The sequence below is a fragment of the Apostichopus japonicus genome, chromosome 6 (assembly GCF_037975245.1).
Source record: "Apostichopus japonicus isolate 1M-3 chromosome 6, ASM3797524v1, whole genome shotgun sequence".
In the NCBI taxonomy this organism is placed as follows: Eukaryota; Metazoa; Echinodermata; class Holothuroidea; order Aspidochirotida; family Stichopodidae; genus Apostichopus; species Apostichopus japonicus.
In genome coordinates, this window is record NC_092566.1 from 5,343,278 (window position 1) to 5,361,451 (window position 18,174).

At 36.6% G+C, this 18,174-nt stretch overlaps 1 protein-coding gene across 4 annotated transcripts in view; it reads right to left on the reverse strand.

Moving 5' to 3' along the window:
* LOC139968772 (protein bicaudal C homolog 1-like) overlaps positions 1 to 18,174 on the reverse strand; it is a 50,602-nt gene that overhangs the window by 27,424 nt on the left and 5,004 nt on the right. For 3 of the 4 annotated variants that reach the window (XR_011793532.1, XR_011793531.1, XM_071973134.1), the window contains exons 2-3: positions 4,142 to 4,188; positions 1,490 to 1,559 (exon numbers count right to left, since the gene is read on the reverse strand). Coding sequence is in view for 2 of the 4 variants with exons in the window: in XM_071973134.1 (XP_071829235.1) it covers positions 1,490 to 1,559; positions 4,142 to 4,188 (117 nt within the window). In the remaining 2 variants the exon portion in view is untranslated. Of the gene's footprint in view, positions 1 to 1,489; positions 1,560 to 4,141; positions 4,189 to 13,255; positions 13,654 to 18,174 lie in introns of those variants that run through there. The other variant, XM_071973135.1, reaches the window with a different exon arrangement.

The following is an 18,174-nucleotide window of genomic DNA, read 5'->3' on the forward strand; positions in this document are numbered from 1 at the left end:
ATCTGATTAACCTTTGCTTAATAGGTATCAAAATGAATGAAGTATTCTTTCTCAAAGCTTTCCTCTTCAAAACTATTTCTTTTCACCTCATCACAAAATATGTTCAAGTTTTGTTTCAAAAACAAACAATGGTACAATTTAAAAATCTTCTTGCCAAATATGAAACTGTATATAAAACAAAATCAGTGTACATCCTGTATTTGAATAGTTCTTTTCCTTTAAACATTTTTTGGTGAGAAATATTGCAGCCCTGCAAAACACACAGCTCATCTGGAGGCTTCCCAATATAGTACATGGTATAGATTGTTTACCCAGAAGAGAACACCAAAAAATTAATAACTTGTTAAGAAATATGAGACAAGAAGATAGTATTTCCTTCAGTTTCATGATGTGAGTAACCCGTTGTTGTTATCAAATATTTACAGAGCCCAACACTTCAAATTCATCAACATAAAAGAAAAGAAATCCCACTTAAACTTTGACTGGGGCAATAAAAATTTGTACTCTGTGATTCACTCTAAGTCTGCTCATATATCATGGGTGATCTTTTCATATTTGTTAGTTTTAATGTGTACTGAAATGTTAACATAGTTGGAAAACTTTGCTGAATTTACTGCGGAAATGTTGCCAATACAGGCGACTTTTTGCTACTGTTTGTGAAGCAGAGAAATGAAAAAAGCAAAATTCATGCAGAAGACTATTTTATAAGGCATAAAACACTGGAACCCTCTGCTGTTGTTTTGTTTTAACGTCTTATTTTTTCAGTTTTTAGACTTTTTGCACAGTGAATTCACACAGGATAAAACATGGAATTATCCCCACACTGTACATGTTATCTTGGAGACAGGATAAAATGGAGTGCTGTCTCCATACATACAGTGCTAATGTGAAAAGAATACATGAAACACCTGCCATTTGAACAGTTTAAATTCCTTGTAAACCAGAGCAAATGTGAAATAGACTTTCTTAATTGTCATTTAGGAATCTTTTTAATGGAACAGAGTCATGTAGTTCCTAGGACGACCTCTAGAGCTTGATTTTAAGTGAAAGTTGGAGTTCATCCAAATCTGGAACTAATGATTTATGCCTTGTACTATGATATACTTGTACTGTGTAGTAGATAATCATATGAAAAGTAAGGGAGGGGGGGGGGGGGCAATGATAGTTGCATATAAGGACACATCAATAAACAGTTTAATACCTGAACCTTATTTTGAAAACTGAAAATTTATCTTCAAAATTGGAATTTCCTCTGAAAAGTGATTAACAATGTGTTCAATCCCTGAGAAACTAAGTAACTAACTGTGGAAGCTCCCCCCCCCCCCCCCCCGCCCTCAATATTCTCCCCCATTTTGTGTTTCTCGATAGTAAGTAGAGGGCGCTAGTAAAAAACACAGCACTAACATCAAAAACACACATAGCCGGTTCAAACCAATATCCTTCCTAGAAAATGCAGAGTAATATTTTAAGGAAAATGTCACATACTAACCTTTCTTTGATTTGGCACCAATTTTTAACCTTGATGGCCATGATATTGTGGTGTCGGTTTCATCCATGATCTATACATGAGAAAGGAGTTAAAATAGTTAAAAAGAAAAGACAAAAATACAAAATACAATAAAAGCAACCAAAGCCCAGAACAAAAATGCAAAAGAAATGATGTCACTACATGTCTCATTTCATTACTCTTGCCTTAATTGTCATAGCATTGGTGCAGAAAAGGGGGCATATAGTATATATCTTTATGTAAACTTTGAAGAGTTGGAAGTTTACAATGTACACAGTGTTAAAATTATACAACCAGATTCTCTTGTGTTCGTTTTATCCTGTTGTAATAAAAGCAGGGAAACAAGAGGAGAGAAGGGGATTGAGATGAGGGGTGAGGAGGGAGGATGACAAAAAGGGGTTGGGAGGTTGAAGGGAGGGAAGGACATGGGGAGTGGGCTTCCTACAGAATAAAAGTTATGCCAATGTGTTCCTCAGCTGTTTCTATGAAAGGAAATTTCAGCTTTCAATCAATCTAGAATACTTAAACAGATGTTAAACTGAAGGAGAGAAAAGATCACTGCAGGATAAATGTTTAATCAGTTGAAAGAGAAGTGGCAAAGAGGTCAGCTGTCCTTGCTACACATGTAAAGTCATACATATAACCATGACAACCATGGCTTAAATAAAGTATACATATCAAAAGTGATAAAACATTCATTTATCCCCTAGACCTTTATTTTTTTAAATTCTTCCATCCATCCTGCCAAGAGTCGCTAACTCATCTGTCACGGGCGATGCAAAATCAAATCACACGCTATGCATGAAATCCTATATATCATCCCTTCAAGATCTGGTAGATCTATATTCACCATATCAGTTATTACAGACATGACATGATCTAATATAAATAAAGCTGTATTTTTGACCACCATCTCTGTCAAGAAACCTGTATTTTGATAAGTCATTAATGTATTCAGTCTCTCATGCCACTTTGCATTCCACAAATTATTTGATCTAGAAAGAAGAAAGAGCTTACAAGAGAAATATCGAGATCCCGGGAGATGAAGATCAAGTTTCTCTATCTTCTTATTGAGAGAGAGAGAAGAGCGACGTAAATTTAAAGCAGCTTTCTCATTTGATTTTTTGATATTTATTTGAAGGGATTCGAAAACGAAATCCCTTCATAACGTTGTTTCATTTCTCCCAAAAAAAATTGGTTTTCCCTTCCATTTTGTATTGATCATTTAAAATACGGTAAAGTAACTTTAAAAAAAAGTTTAAAACATTTTGATTTTCCAATACTTTACTGTAGATGTTGAAAACTGAATGGAAAGGTTGTGGCTGATAATCGTTCGAAAACATTTGAACATCTCCAATTCATCTCAAATTCGCAATATCATCTATCACAATTATTGCAAATTGTGAGAAAATTTGTCTTTTGATGTTTTAGAATTACACAAATTGGCACTTCCACACATAACATAAAGTGCAATCACCAACTTATATGCAGCTTTGTTACCTTGTTATAGTATAGCATCAATAAAGCAAGCTTTCACATAAAGCTTCATACATCAATTTCAATTCACCAAACTTTTATATTTCAATCTCCTTTTTATGAAAATATACAGTGTACTTGTTGTGTACGATAAAAGAGACATTGGGGAATGACAACAAGAAGCTTGATGGAGCTTTTGTACGTTGACTTCCCTAAGCAGAAGATGATAGAAAAATTTAGCACAAATATAAGAACATAAATAAGAAAACAAAAACAAAATAAATTCTTCAATCTTCCTGTCCAACCCCTACACCCCCATAGCACTAGCTATAAAACTTTAAGAGAAGGTCACAGAAGCTACCAACATTGGAAGACTGTCTAGGTGGATTGAAATCTGTGCAATACTAAATGGGAGGCAAGTACAGTACAGTATGTATGTATGTAATGTAGGTATAAGAGCTCTAACACTTCGAATACTATAACTATCTGTGACAGAAACACCTTTATGAACTTTGTCAACTCCAATAGTGAACTTGCCAGTGATAACGGAATGGCGTATCATCCCACAAAAACAAACCCCAGTGGATCTGCTAATCCCTTGAAGCATAGAAAACAGGTGTTTTTTCACTTTTGGGATGTAGATTTAAGTGATTTTGAAGGCATAAAATACCTCTTAGAGCCAGGTACTTGTTTAACTTAATGGTTTTGAGCTCTATTGTACCGTAGGTCATTGCTCCACAGGCCTTTCTGTGTATAGTGCCAATACATAGAAACTCATAACATAATGACAATTGATATTAATACAAACACATGTAAGCAGATTTCTTAAAGTTGCCAGGTACATAATTCAGGATTGTTCAAGAAATTAAAGAAGGAATGTCTCTCAACATTGCGATTATTACTACTGCACATGCAGGCCTAGGATCTCACAGTTTTAGCCGTTTGATGAAAAATGCCAGTGTATACAAAATATCTATAAATGCTTAATTAAAGAAGGTAGACCATTGTTTTTTCCAAGCACTTTCTTAGGTTAAATGCCCTTTACTTACGAGGTTAATTACTCAAAGAGATAAACAAGTTACCGCAGCCATTTTGTACAGTAATAGATGGTGAATTCCAGTCAGACAAGCAAAAAAATATAGTTTATTTTTTACTCACTCTTTGGAAGAACTCTTCACCCGACTCAAACGTGCATTCAGCCAAATCTGGAAAATAAAAAAATAATTTGAAATTGAAGCTACAATTTGGAGAGAAATAACGTACTGCATAAGATATTTATTCTACAATGATGAGTTTCAGGATAGATGGAGGAAATGTTTCTGAATTCAACAAAAACGTCTAATACTTGAAAAAACCGATTGCAACTATGATAAAGATGAAATTTAAAGTCAGAAACCCATTTCAAGGTCTCTTCCCCCTCCCCCCTACTAAACATTTAATTACACCCTGCACATGCCTTGAAATTATTAGGCAAACTTATCTTGAGTTACAATCAAATGATCTCCTGGCTCAAACATTGTCTTTTAAAATGCTGTTCATTAAAGATCTCTGTTTTGGCTCAAGGAACACTTCTAACTGCAGGAGAATCATTGTAACCTCATCTTTCATAACAACAGCAGAATACTGGTTCAAAGATCATAACCTCAAATTCTTTGAAACACAGCAGGTGCCATCATCACACTGCCCGGGGAAGCAAAGCATTTAAGATCTTTCATTACCTTATAAAATTGACAAGGGCATGTACATAAACTTATTGAATACCACAGGTTATGTTCTTCTCCAGTACCAAAGCCCCTCCCCCCACCCCCAAATTGAAGAGATTATCACAGACTATACATGACCTTTGCTGTTTTGACAACTGATGTACAACACTGAGTTACAAGTTGTTTCTTGCAGGACCATTTCTACAACGATTACAAAGATCTTCGTTTTTCTTTCTTTTTCGTCTGATTGCAATGTTTGGGATAATGATTGTTGTGATTTCACTGCAATAATCCATCTGATTTTGCTTTTTATTTTGATTGCTAAGTAATTTAAATAAATTAAATTTCAAAGCTAAAACACTCTGAGTGATTTAAAGTAGCTAATTTCGAAAGATAATTGTTAACCAGAAAGGTGACAGGCTTCGTGATGCCTAATTGTTCTATAAGAGAACGGAGACATGGTATTCAACCCCCCACCCCCCGAACTTTCCCCCTTTGCAAACCTTCCCCCCATCCTTTGCACCTCACTTCTATGCAGAAAAAAGTGAAACTTTAAACTTAAATGAAAAATATAAAATGGAAATAGGTAGATACTAGAGTTTCATAGATGAAACACAACCATTGTCAAATAGCCGAGCAAAACCTTATTCAAAGCTGTGAAAATCATGGTTTCATTTGATGTTTTCCACACAAGACTGAAAACTTGAGCAAGTGTAAATCATGACATATAGTTACAGCAGGCATGGTAGAATTTTTAATGATTTTTCAAGTTTATTTTGTGTAACAGTGGTACAAATTGCATGCACGCATATCTGCAACATTAATGTTTTTAGCTATTATTGGCATAATTAGTGTCCATGCCCAACATTGCTAATATTTAGTCTCCTTGAAATGTGAAAGCATAAGTTGAAAATAAACAGTAACACCTTCTTTTAAATGGGATTAACAAATGGTAACACCCTGGCATTGCCTTTAGACCATGATATCTCTTAAATTAAATTATAAAAGATAATGAGGGGGTTGGCTTAATCTCTTTCAATAGGGTTACTGTCTTGATATGCACTAGATTCGTACAGAATATCATAAAAGGGCGCCACTGATGTTACCTCAGGTGCTTCTCATTGCATCATTTTATGAAAACCAGCCCAAATAGCTTCCTCCATTAAACCCTCCTTTAGCCGCCCACTACCTCATATAAATTCCCTGCTCTCTGCTGTGACAAATTATCCATGTTGAGTTATAGCCCTTCTGACAACAGGCCCTCAATTCCACAGTCAACAATGTAAAGATATATCCTGGAGGTTGATGGGTGTCATAAGTTCATATTTGGTTTTTGAACTCTGGTCTGAAATTGTTGTTTCTATTATGGATCACATTTGCACTTCATTCTCACAATTAAAAAGGTCAACATGTGTCCTGTGAAGCCCACCGACCATGGATATTGAGACGCCTGTCCACCCAACCACAAGAAGTACCCTATTGCTGTGAAAATTCAACTCTTAAAAGTACTTTTTGGCAAAATTAAATTCATGTTTACTGAGAGGAGGAAGAGGTTACGATCATTACAGAAAAAGTCACTTCAAGACCAGCTTGCAGCTCAGTTTGTAAAATTGCTTCAAAGCACAACCTTATATAATGCTTGTAAAGTATTCATGCAAGGGTTATGGGCAGAAGTGGTTGTTCCTATCAGTATATTTGTGTCGTGGCAGAGCTGGGTGAGGGGGTAGAGGATGATGTGAGACTGAGAACATAGGCCCCCCACAAATTGTTTGAAAATGTCCATTTGAAAATGCGCTCTTTAATACCGCTGCCATTATAACAGTTACCTGCCTCGGGCAATTTAATAGGATCTCGCTGGTAGATCACAGGAAATTTGAGCTTTGCAAGTGACTTTTCCATGCTCGTTTCCTTTGCTAGGCTAGGTGACTGATTACGTTACACACAGGCTAAAGTTCCAGACTAATCACCTTGAATGGTGAAAAAGTGGGCAGTGGCAAAAAATGAACGGCAGTGTTACTAAAGGGCGGATTTTCAAATGTACTTTTTTGAGAAATTAGGTTCAAACCCGTACACAGCTCCCCCCCCTTCCCACTCCAGTGCAGAGGACCGGGCACCCTAAAAAAGACCTATTTCAAAATGGGTCCTTTAATACCACTGCCATAACAGTTTACCGGCCTCTGGCATTTGAATAGGCTCTCGCAGTAGATCTGGGGAAATTTAAGCTGAGGAAGTGACTTTTCCATGCTCGTTCCCTTTGCTAGACTTGGCGAATAGATAACGTAACACAAAGGCTAAAGTTCCAGCCTAATCACCTTGAAAGGTGAAAAAATGGGAAGTGGCGAAAAATGAACGGCAGTGTTACTAAAGGGCAGATTTTTAAATGTACTTTTTTGAGAAATTAGGTTCATACCGTTCCCAGCTCCACCCCTTCTCACCCCTGTGCAGAGTATTGGTCACCCTAAATAAAGACGGATAGCTTTACTCTTGGCATGTGTCATCGATTAAACAAGTCATCTGTACCTGCCCGTGAAGCAACCCACAATGGGTACCACTTGTAATTGCTGTATTGTTACTGCAAGACATTATAAGCCCTACAGAGGTGACTATTTCAACTTTTATGATATATTTCACAAGTTTGAAGACCTGCCTAGTGTTCTTAATACACGGAGGCCCGTAGGCCATATGATTCTTACAGAAAAAGCACCTAAGAAATCAGTTTTCTCAAAGGTGATATATATGGTAGCTTGAAAATATGGTCCCACACGCTTACATTATCTTGCCATGAACTTCAGGTTCTTTTCACAAGTTTCAATCATAAAATGAGATCATGCAACCATACTCAAATCATATTCCCACTAAATGTAGTTTGTAAATTTTTGCAAACTCTGATAACTTACAAATTCAGAGAATAATTTATATACAGTAGCATAGCTGCAAAATGGGCAAATTATTACACAAGTGCAAATACAGTATGAATAGCAGTTTTTCAACACTATGGTTGATGAGAAAGTAAATTTGTGAATAGATAAACCTGGGAAAATGCCTCACAAATTTTAAGCAACAAAATATTTCTTGAAGTCATATCAATGTCTCTACTGTAGTTACCTTTGAACGTGCATGCAACAAGCTACGCACTCTTTCAACAATTAAACTCTCCTTTAAGATGGGGCAGGGGAGGGAGGGGAGGGGGAGGGAGAATGGTAGGAATATAAAGGAGAAAGAATGAAGAGAGAGAAGAATAGGAGATCCATAGGTTTGATCCTAAAATGTCAGGCTGTGTTCAACATATACATTAAAAAAACAAATTGTGAAAATAATCAAATCTGACATGTTATTATCATTTTCACAAAACATGTGCTATATACTGCACAACATAAAACCTTGGATTGCATACAAGTAGACTTTTAAGTACCGGTACAACAGCAAGAGTAATAGTAAAAACATGCAGAATTTCCTTGGTATGATGAGGACTACCAGGCCTTACTATTTGGTCATCCAAAAAAGCAAATTTGGTCGTCCGAAAAAATGTAGCAAAATAACAATGACCAATGTGTACACTGTAGGAGAGATGTGTAGCTTTGGTGAATAGAAAACCAGCTTTTGGGGTGATACCTTTGCAATTACCTACAATTACTTATAATCATCTTCTCAGTTCATTAACCTCAATCTGCTACAGTCAGTTTTACTAACCTAGATCCTAACAACAACAAGAATAATAACAATTAGATTTGTATAAATCCCAAACTCTACAGAGATGGATCTCTCAGTACTGCCTGCATGAATTCATACCACACCACAGATAAGACTGGGAGGCATTATTGATTTGACCAACCTTCTAATTATTGATAACCATTGATCTGATCCTCTTTACCACATAATGGATCACCCTTTCAGAGCATAAATCATTCCCCGTTAAATGTTAATGAGGTAATCCACCTCTGGTCAACTGGGAGGAGAAGGGGTGAACCCTTCAGTATTGAATGAATATATAGAAGTCTGCACGTAAATAATAATGTGCAAATGCTTTGATAGGAGTTGTTGTTAACACTACTAGGGGGTGATATAAATAACTAATGGTAAACAATGCAATGCTTGAAATCAATAACAGTGACTCAGTGTAAGACAGGCCAATGTACTGAAGATTATTCATAACAAGCAGGCCAAAGTTTCTCTTTTTGAACTACACATATAGACTTTACTTATCTGACAAGGATGCAATATATTAAAAATTATTTTTGATGAAACATGAGTTTATTGCTACAATTAGATATCTATAGAACTCCTTGTAGAATATATTCCAAACTGATTTGCTATGACCCAACCCCCCCCCCCTCTCTCTCTTCTTTCAAAAATTAAATGCCATTAAACTTACATGACTAGAGGAGCCCTAATTCTTCTGGTCAGGCAAAACAATATTGATTTTGAGTGGAGGGACCATTGAAAATGTTGTCCAATTGCCTGGAAGGGGACATCATAAATTCAGTAGTCGATCTCTACCACAACTGTGAATCTGTTTTCAATGTGGTAACCCAGTACGTCTACTAGGAGTGGCTTTGTCACCCATTATGGTCAAGGTGGCTAACCATGTGTTGCCATTGGTGACACAATCGAAACCTCTAAACCACTTCTGCTCATTTGTTAAACCTAGGGGTGCCAAATGGCCAAAGGGAACAACTGTCAGGACAAGGAATTAACAAGCTCATTTAGTGGTTGATAAAATCTTTGATAAAATGACAATTTCTACTTAATAAATTACTGAAATTCTTTATGATAATCTTTATTAAGCTGTAGAATGTCAGCAACTGATATATAGGTTCAAAAGCAGACCTTTCAAGGAAACAGTGGGCTTTCTTTGGACAATATTGTCTAGACTTTAAGACCACTCTGTAACACAGATGAGCAGTACCTACTGTATCAAGTATAGCTTGTCACATATCAACACTCTCCTGAAAGCATATACTGTATGCTATGGTATGTAACAACTTTAACCCCATTGCCAAATTGCAAAACAACATACTGATAGGGAATATTTGCAAATTACTGTGGAACCATTTCCACATCATGTGGATGAGGGCTGTTATGATCTTTACACCTACATGCCTTGAAATCTGAGTTTCTGCAGGAAAAGTGCTTCAGTATTCCTTCCACTCAACCGTTTATAATTTATTATTTCGAGTATGAATTAAGAGTACGAAGGGTATGTACAATCTCTTGAAAAAACATTACGATTTTTATGCCACACTCTAAGATTGTTGAAACAAAGATTTTCCTCCCAAGAAACAAGCTTACTATTTCATCTCCCTCCCTCCCCCAAAAAATACTCATTACTGAAATTAATTCATGACACTATTTGAAGAAAAAAAAAGTATACATTAAAAACACACTCTGAGACTATTGAAAATTACATCTTCCTTCCTGCATGTTTCCCTCTCCTACATTTGAATCCCTTGTCACCCTGTAACCTTCTTCTAATCCATTTCCCACCTCCCTCTCTCCCTCCCCCCCCCCACTCCCTCTCCATCGTCAAATAGTCTAGTAAGTCCCAAAATAAAAACAAAGTTAGGCTCTCTGGATGAGTTAACATGTGCGTATGCAGTTGTACTTTTAAGTCAGATAAGTATTTTATTCAAATTATCTGGAAAAGGTTATGTATTTACTTTCAATGCCACATTCAATGCCACACTCAAAGACTGTTGACTAAAAGTATTCGTGCCCCTCACATTACTCTCCCTCTCCAAACTCCCTCTGAACCCCCACCCCCCTTCCCCACCAGATATTATCACAATTACATTGTCTTTTAATAATGCACAATCTGAAAACATTTGGCTGAGTTTGATTTTGATATTCCAAAACCTCAAAAGTGATGAGTGATGATGACCTGGTTGTTACAAATTACAGCCTTTTTCAAGAAGTCATTTTACTGGGTTCAGAAAGGAGATTTATTGGAGGAAGTTGATAACCACATGAGATAAACTGTGTCACCACAAAGCATAACCACCCCCTCATACCTGAGTAAAGAAATTCAAGACTCAAGAAAATGGGGATCTTTTTCGATATGATTTAGAAAATTTACATTTGTAATGCCTGACAATGTACTTTACACAATGCCTCAATCAGTTCCACTTCCATAGATGCAAATGCTGTAAAGAATAAAAACCAAGAAGGAAACAAACAATAATAGAAAGAAAACAGGAAACTTTTATTAACTAATCCAGAAAAACCGAGACATGTCATGACAGTTTACAATTTACAGTCTTCTAGTAGATTTATACCATTTATAATTTTACTTTTTCTGCATGTTCAGAGTTTTTAGTCAGAGAATAAGTTTGAAAGATATTTTGTAGCAATATCCCTTTTTTTCTTTGTAAACTTTGGCTAAGTGAGAAATACAGTGGTGTGCCTTAATATGTTTGATGATATCACATTAATGGTGCACTATAACTCAATTAGCTAATCAAAATTGGACTGCCGTAAATTTGTGTCCAAATTTAGGCAAGTCGTAGACCAAAATTCTGTGACCTATTCCAGAGTTAGAATAAAGTTATACCAGGAATATTTTGGTTTTCTATTTTTGTGTATACCGATAACAGTTCTTTAATACCTGAAGAAGGTAATATAATTCATTCTAACCAATCCATTGTGTAATGCTCACACAAGCATACTTATAAACCTATAATCTAACTAAGAAATCTAAATTCTTTATAATAATCTGCTATCTTGGTCCGCATATCCCCCCCCCCAACCCACAACCCTCTCTAGTTAAGTAGTGTATCCTTTAAATCTGAATAAATCCTCATTGTCATTTACTAGTTTATTTCTTCATGCTCAGTTCCATTTTGTTTTTTATCTTTTCAAAGATAAAGAAAGTTAGGCATAAATTTAAGGGTTTATCTGACAGAAAATGAATATCCATGAACCAGAGAACTTTCTTGTGTATATATATCCTTCACAAATGATAACATTTCCTATAGATATCTGTCACCACAGATGTTGATAACTGGTTGGTTTTATGAATATTCAAGACTTTTGCATAAAATTGAATATTCATTTCTCCATAAAAAGTACAAAAAGCTTAAAAAAGTGCTAAACACAAAGGAACCTTCTAAGAGTAAACCCTCTAAGGGTCATTCTTGCTAGCCTAGGACAAGCTTGTCCAGTAAGAGGATTTAGCTTGGCAGAAATCACACCTTAACACTTCATTGTATTCTGCCAAACAAATTGTTCAAACTTTGTGACATGCCCACAAGGAAATTTATCTTCAAATGGATAAGTAACTTAATCTTGAAAGGTTTCTACAACAGAACTGTTTTCTAGGGTGGTGGGTTACCATTGAATTAGAAGAATTTATAATTAGAAGCAGTTTGAATATGAGTAAACACATCTATACAGAAAGGGTGCATTGTGAGACTATCAATCGGACACTGTTACATGTAAATTACCTGTTAGGCCATGAATAGGATGTGTTAATTATAGCAGCTCACATCTAGTTACCACAATAGTTCCAATGACTAGACCAGTGGGCATTCAGAACAAAATGGTAAAAGTTACACTTAAGTTAACACATTGTCACTGTCAATTGTCCAGAGAATAATTTGTTTCTCAAATATTGCGGAGCAGTCTTTAAGGCTCTGGATTTTGTACATATATAATACTATACGGTTCCTATGTAAAAAAACTGGTAAATATCCTTGTAGTTTGTACTTGTATAGCAGCAATCTGACATAGCCTTTTTCTTTGCGATTCCTCATAAATTGTTTCTTGACAGTGGCAGTGCTATGGGTGGCAAGAGGGAACAATGTCCCCACAGAGTCTCCCCTCCCCCCCTCGGTGCCCCCAATCAGATCTGCTACTTATCCAAAAATATATAGAACTAGGATAATAGTATTAGAAACAGCTTCCAATGCAATGCATTAATGTGAAAAATTGTCAAATGATAGCACCATTTTGCATCTAAGTCACTTTACTTGCAGAAAAATTCCCAAAGGAGAGAGGGAACACCTCCCATTATATCCCTCCACCATATCAGTGTTGTACTTTTTGCCCCCAAAAATATGCCTTGCCCTCTAGTTGACCCCCTCCCCCCCCCCCCATTGCCTTGGCTAGTTCCCTGATTGTGGTAGATTTTTTTTTCTTTCTTGTTTTCTAAAGAGGTTTAGGGAGAAAGCTATACAGGCAATAGTTCAGTGACAGCTGGACTAAAAATGGAGACCTGGCATCTGTTTTGCAACACTAGAAGCTGTTGTAAAACATTTGAACATTTACAGTAGGAGTGGTACGTTTTATTAGCCACAGTTGCCTGACATGACCCAGTAGACTACTGTGGAGAGCACAGCAGAGCTGTACTGGTACATGCTACTATGTATAGATGGAATGCTACTGTATGCTAACCAAAGTAGTTTTCACCTGTTCCCACAGAGATGCCTAGCATGATTTAGTATAGAAGGGTCCCAAAGTGTCAACATTACCCTGAATATTATATTTTTTTTATAAACATGCACCTACCCAGGGTCAGGTGAAGTAGTATACTGTACACCCTACAGAAGTAAAAAGTATTATTATATATACTTACATGCAGCAAACAATAAATATAGACCTAGTAGAGGTGGGTTGTCCTATGACACAGGTACAGTAGAAAGTCCAAGACTGAAAATTAAGACACTTTCAATAATTGGTAAATGTCAGTCACAAATTGTTTCCATAGCAACTACACAAACAAACAATTCCATTCTTGTTCTATTCATTGAAACATGAAGTCCTGCAGAAAATTCTGCGTCTTCTCAAGTACCAGTGCCAACCTCCTTTATAGCAGCGTGTGAGTGGAAGGAGTAACACGGCATGCTCGTGTTGTTAGCTCTTCGCCACAATTGTGCATACTGAGTTTACAGGGAAAACAACAACATGAAGACACCCAAATTTTCTATACTGAAGTAACTGTCAAGCTTCTAAGAGTTCATCCTCCAGAAGTCAATTACGGAATAGTCCATGTATGTATACAGACCATCTCAGCAGCAGCCAATGTGCCATTAGGGAACGGCATTGGCCCCAGCACAGGGGGCGTAAAAGAATCCTTTTGGCAAAGACCTTGAGATACCTGCATGGAAGGATTGAAAACTAACACAATTTGACATTCATGCTGAGAAAGACCTACATTCTGAAAACTGAGATGAAGAGGTGAATTCAAAGGGACTGGCTCCATTCCAGTTTTAAAAGTCATCAGATTGAGGGAATATGTCAAAATATACGACGACGGAGACGAAGTGATTGGACGGCATTGGACTTCAGGGCAGTGGCAGCGCCAGCATCAGACACATTGAAGAGGGTGGCCATGTGACAGCAAAATCTAGGGGAAGGAGGAGGGGGAGGAGGATTGCAGCTTCAATTAGCTTTGTTTGTCCCCTCCATATCCTTTCTACCTTTAACCACCCCCTCCCCCAAGCAAAAGAACCCCAAAAACAAAAATTAAGATGAAATAAAAAGGTGGGAGAGCAAAATTAACACAAGTTCTGCAGGTAATGGTTGGGTTGATCAGATTAATCTGAAATTTGCAAAGTACTCATGAACCATGAATTATGATTTTAAGGTGCTATATTGTGCAGTGAATGGGAGGGGGGTAGGGGTTAGTCGGGGGAGGGGGGTAGGCCTACAATGTTTTACATTCCTGTACAATTTAATACAGTATTGTAGTAATGTATGCCTATATATTTTTGTAGTGAGATACCTACAGGCTGGTTGTAGAAATCATGGTAATGTAGTATACCGATGTTGTTCAAGGGTTGTGGTTGATATCACAAACCCCACCTGGTGCGGGTAGATTCACTTTAAATAGAGAATTAAGTGTGTTCAGTAAATAGACATTTTGACTATGTTGTGCTTGGCCCGGATGCCGTATACAGGGGAACACCACAAGACTGAGGGATAGATCGACTCAGGGAGTGTGTACCATTGGTACTATGGAGATGGTTTCAACACAACTTGATTCATTGATTTAGACAGAATTCTTCCAGTTTGCATCATGTGCAAAGACATCTACGTTTACTTAAACTTTCAACTATAATGTAAGACTTTATACAAGTTACTAATGACCAGGGAGTAACTGTCGTAAAGTCATTTGAGAAGGCAATGCCTTGATCCGAGACAGTAAACTCTAACTTTGATAGGCCAACACAATTCTTTGTTTTTTTTTATTTAATAATACTATATACCTTCACTTTAACCAAACCTTAGGCAGATTTCACCCCCTTAGATTTTACATTGTCAATGATCAGTTCTTATATACACTTCAAGTAACATCTCCAAAACATTAAAATATAAACTGAAGTAAACTATGCTAACATTTTCCACATTCCAGTTTACTCTCAACAGTAAGCAGGTTCACAGTTGTTTACGTTCAGTTTCCCAATTTATTTGTTTGAAATATAATTTTTTTGGCTACTGGCACTTTCTGACATGTTTCTTTCATTGTTTGGAACCATATACAGTATAGCCATTGGCAGACAGAATTAAGGTAGTCTGCTTGAAGGAGTTCTTCATAATTTGACAAGGTCGTAGGAAAGAACTGAAATGATGTCTTCGAATACGTTGAGCAGCAAGTTTTCTTGCGGTTAACCGGACAAAACCAAGTCATCTACCATTTAGCAGAAATAGTACGACAGGTACAGTAGTTCCTTCTGAAATCATATTTATATAAAATTGTAAATGAAAAACAGAAAACTGACTGGGAAATTATAGGAATTATTAATTTTTTTACTTCAAAAATCACTTATGAGTTGATGATGACTATTATAGGCAATGCCAAAAATAAGAAGTTTAGGTATTTGTGGCAGTAAGACAAATTAAGTTATCTGTTGAATTTTTAAAAAATATGGTAAAAACCAGTAAATAACTGTAATAATATACATGCAATCAGATAATAATTCATTTGTTCCAAAGAGTCTCTTTTAAATAACCAGCATTCTAAAAGAGTTGAAAAATTGTGGTTTTTCTCCATCACCCTTTGGAAAACACACCAACTGACTTTTTATGCTTTCAAGAATGCCACTGCCTCCAGACTTAGGGCAAATATGACCTGGAATTTAAGAACAATTTTTCTAAGAAATGATGCACACAGACAAAATGAAAACAAAATAGCTAAAAGCAAATACTTTATGTATTTCCTCTGAAGTATTTAGAAATATTAAAATGTTTAATGACCTATATCTCTGTCATGAAAACAAATTATGCTCTTCTTGAGGATTTGCTATTTTTTAATTAAGAGAGATAAACTTTGGAAACACCAAGACCACTTTATGCACCTCAGAGAGTGCCAGGGGTGTTTATCTTTCCTTTCAGGAACTGTATACAATGAAGCAGAGGGAAGCATCACCTAATGATATCGAAATATGGGGAAACAACTTTTCGGGTTCGCATCAAAATGACATTTTGTGTGCAAACGAACTGGTTAGCAATTCCTGCGAATCAAATCTCCTGATATATATGTTATGTTAAAGTCTCTGGTGCATAACATACGTACACACGACGACATCAGGGATTAATTTAGTGTTCAGATTTTGTATAGCAGTTTCAAAGGTTCTGAACATTCCCTTACAAAATACCATAATAATAAGAAAATAATAATAATACTAAATGACATTTATAGAGCGATTAATACAGCGTTTCAAAGCGCTTTGCAAAGTAGGAAGAGACAAAGGAAACCAAGGCGTAACAAAAAATTAACAGAAATGTTTTAAGTTGTCTCTTGAAAATACAAAGGGAGGGAGAGTCATGAACGTGAAATGGGAGTTTGTTCCAAAGAGAAGGGGCAGCGACAGAAAAGGCAGGATCGCCAGAACGAGTGGTGTACCTGTGTACTAATAAACCTGCCATACATCTTTGAACTTGTATAACAAGATTGCCCATGTTGCATAGCATGTTATGATGCGGTACCAGAGAAATTATTCTGTGTGGACTTAATTGCTGCACTTGGAAGATTGACAGCATCATAACACATAAACAAATGGGTCAGGGGGGGGGGGGGGCGAGAATGGTCTGTACGGGCGTTTTGGACACTATCTAAGCAGAGAGTCACCACAGGTTGGTGCGGAGTGTACAGAAATTTTTTGAGTAAAGATATACCCTAGATCGCGGGAAATGACCCTTTCGGGGCAATAAAATAGTCAATAATCGCGAATAAGTAAAAAGTGGTAAAAAGATGAAAAGGGTGCCAGCAGTCCACTTCAGTCCGTCAGGGGGGCATGCGCCCCCCCCCCCTGACTGTATGGAGGCTCCGCCACTGCCTTTGTTGAATTATTCAGAGCCTATAGAGATGATGAGTACAAGGCACATATAATTAGGTACACATATTGCACTCCTTTTTATAGGACAGGATGGGATGTGTCAAAATAGTTGCATGCATTGAACTACAGCTAAATTAATTATTCCCTAATATTATATACTCTGCACCCTTGAGGTAACACAGAAACTGAAATGACCTGCTTTTGAAAATGATGCCAAATCCCAAAATGATTGCTGACATATTATCTGACCGTGAAAATTTAAAATAATTTCAACTTCATACCAAAAGTGAGTAAATCTTGTATTGGTTTCCAAATCCAATCATTAGTAATACATGGTATCCCAAAGGAGTTTGTTAAACAGTTTCAGTTTATCTGTCAATTAGTTTAAATTGGTTTACAGTGTTTCCTTTTTATCAATTGTTAAAGATGAGGGTAATGGGGGGGGGGGTGGGGACAGTGGATTGGGAGGGGGAGCATTGAAATATGTAGCTTTGATTTCAGAGGCAAAATTAACCACAAAATTATTGAAAATTTTATAAACAAAATGACACGTTTTAATCACTTTTTTCTTAGTTTCTCAATAAAAAGAGCATTTTTCAGGTAATGAAAGAGCAATTTTAATGGAAAATTTGAAATTGGGCAATTTTCATTAACAAAAAACAGGCGCTTACAATTTAAAAACATAGCACTTGGAGGATTTTTACAGCATGCTCCCCACCCCCCTCCCCCCGGGCTCTGCTGAAGCCTCTGATATATATGAACCAATGATACCAGTTTAGAAATTAATTCACTCTGTTTAGTTCAGAATTTCTCCACGATATATTCAAGAGTTTTTATGTTAAAAACAACATGCAAATGAGAGGTAAACTGCAGGAAAAAGTTTGTTTGTTAAACCTATAGTTCAGTTATAGAAAAAAATGGCTCTAGAGGCTTCTGTAGCACACTCTATTCAGCCAACTTACGGACATTATCAGGTTGTAATTGGTAATAATAGCATAGCATTGTGGGCAAACAAATGAGGTCTCCTTGCCATGAGAATGTTTATTTCCAGGGTCAACAAAGAATCTTTTCACAAATTCACCTAAAGTGTTACATTACAAGTCCTCAACAAACTCCAATTTGAATGGAATTGTGTACTGCATAATGTTTCATGGACTTTTTCATCATATTCTTGTTGACTTTCAATACTGCATGCAGGGTTAATGTAGCTAGTGTT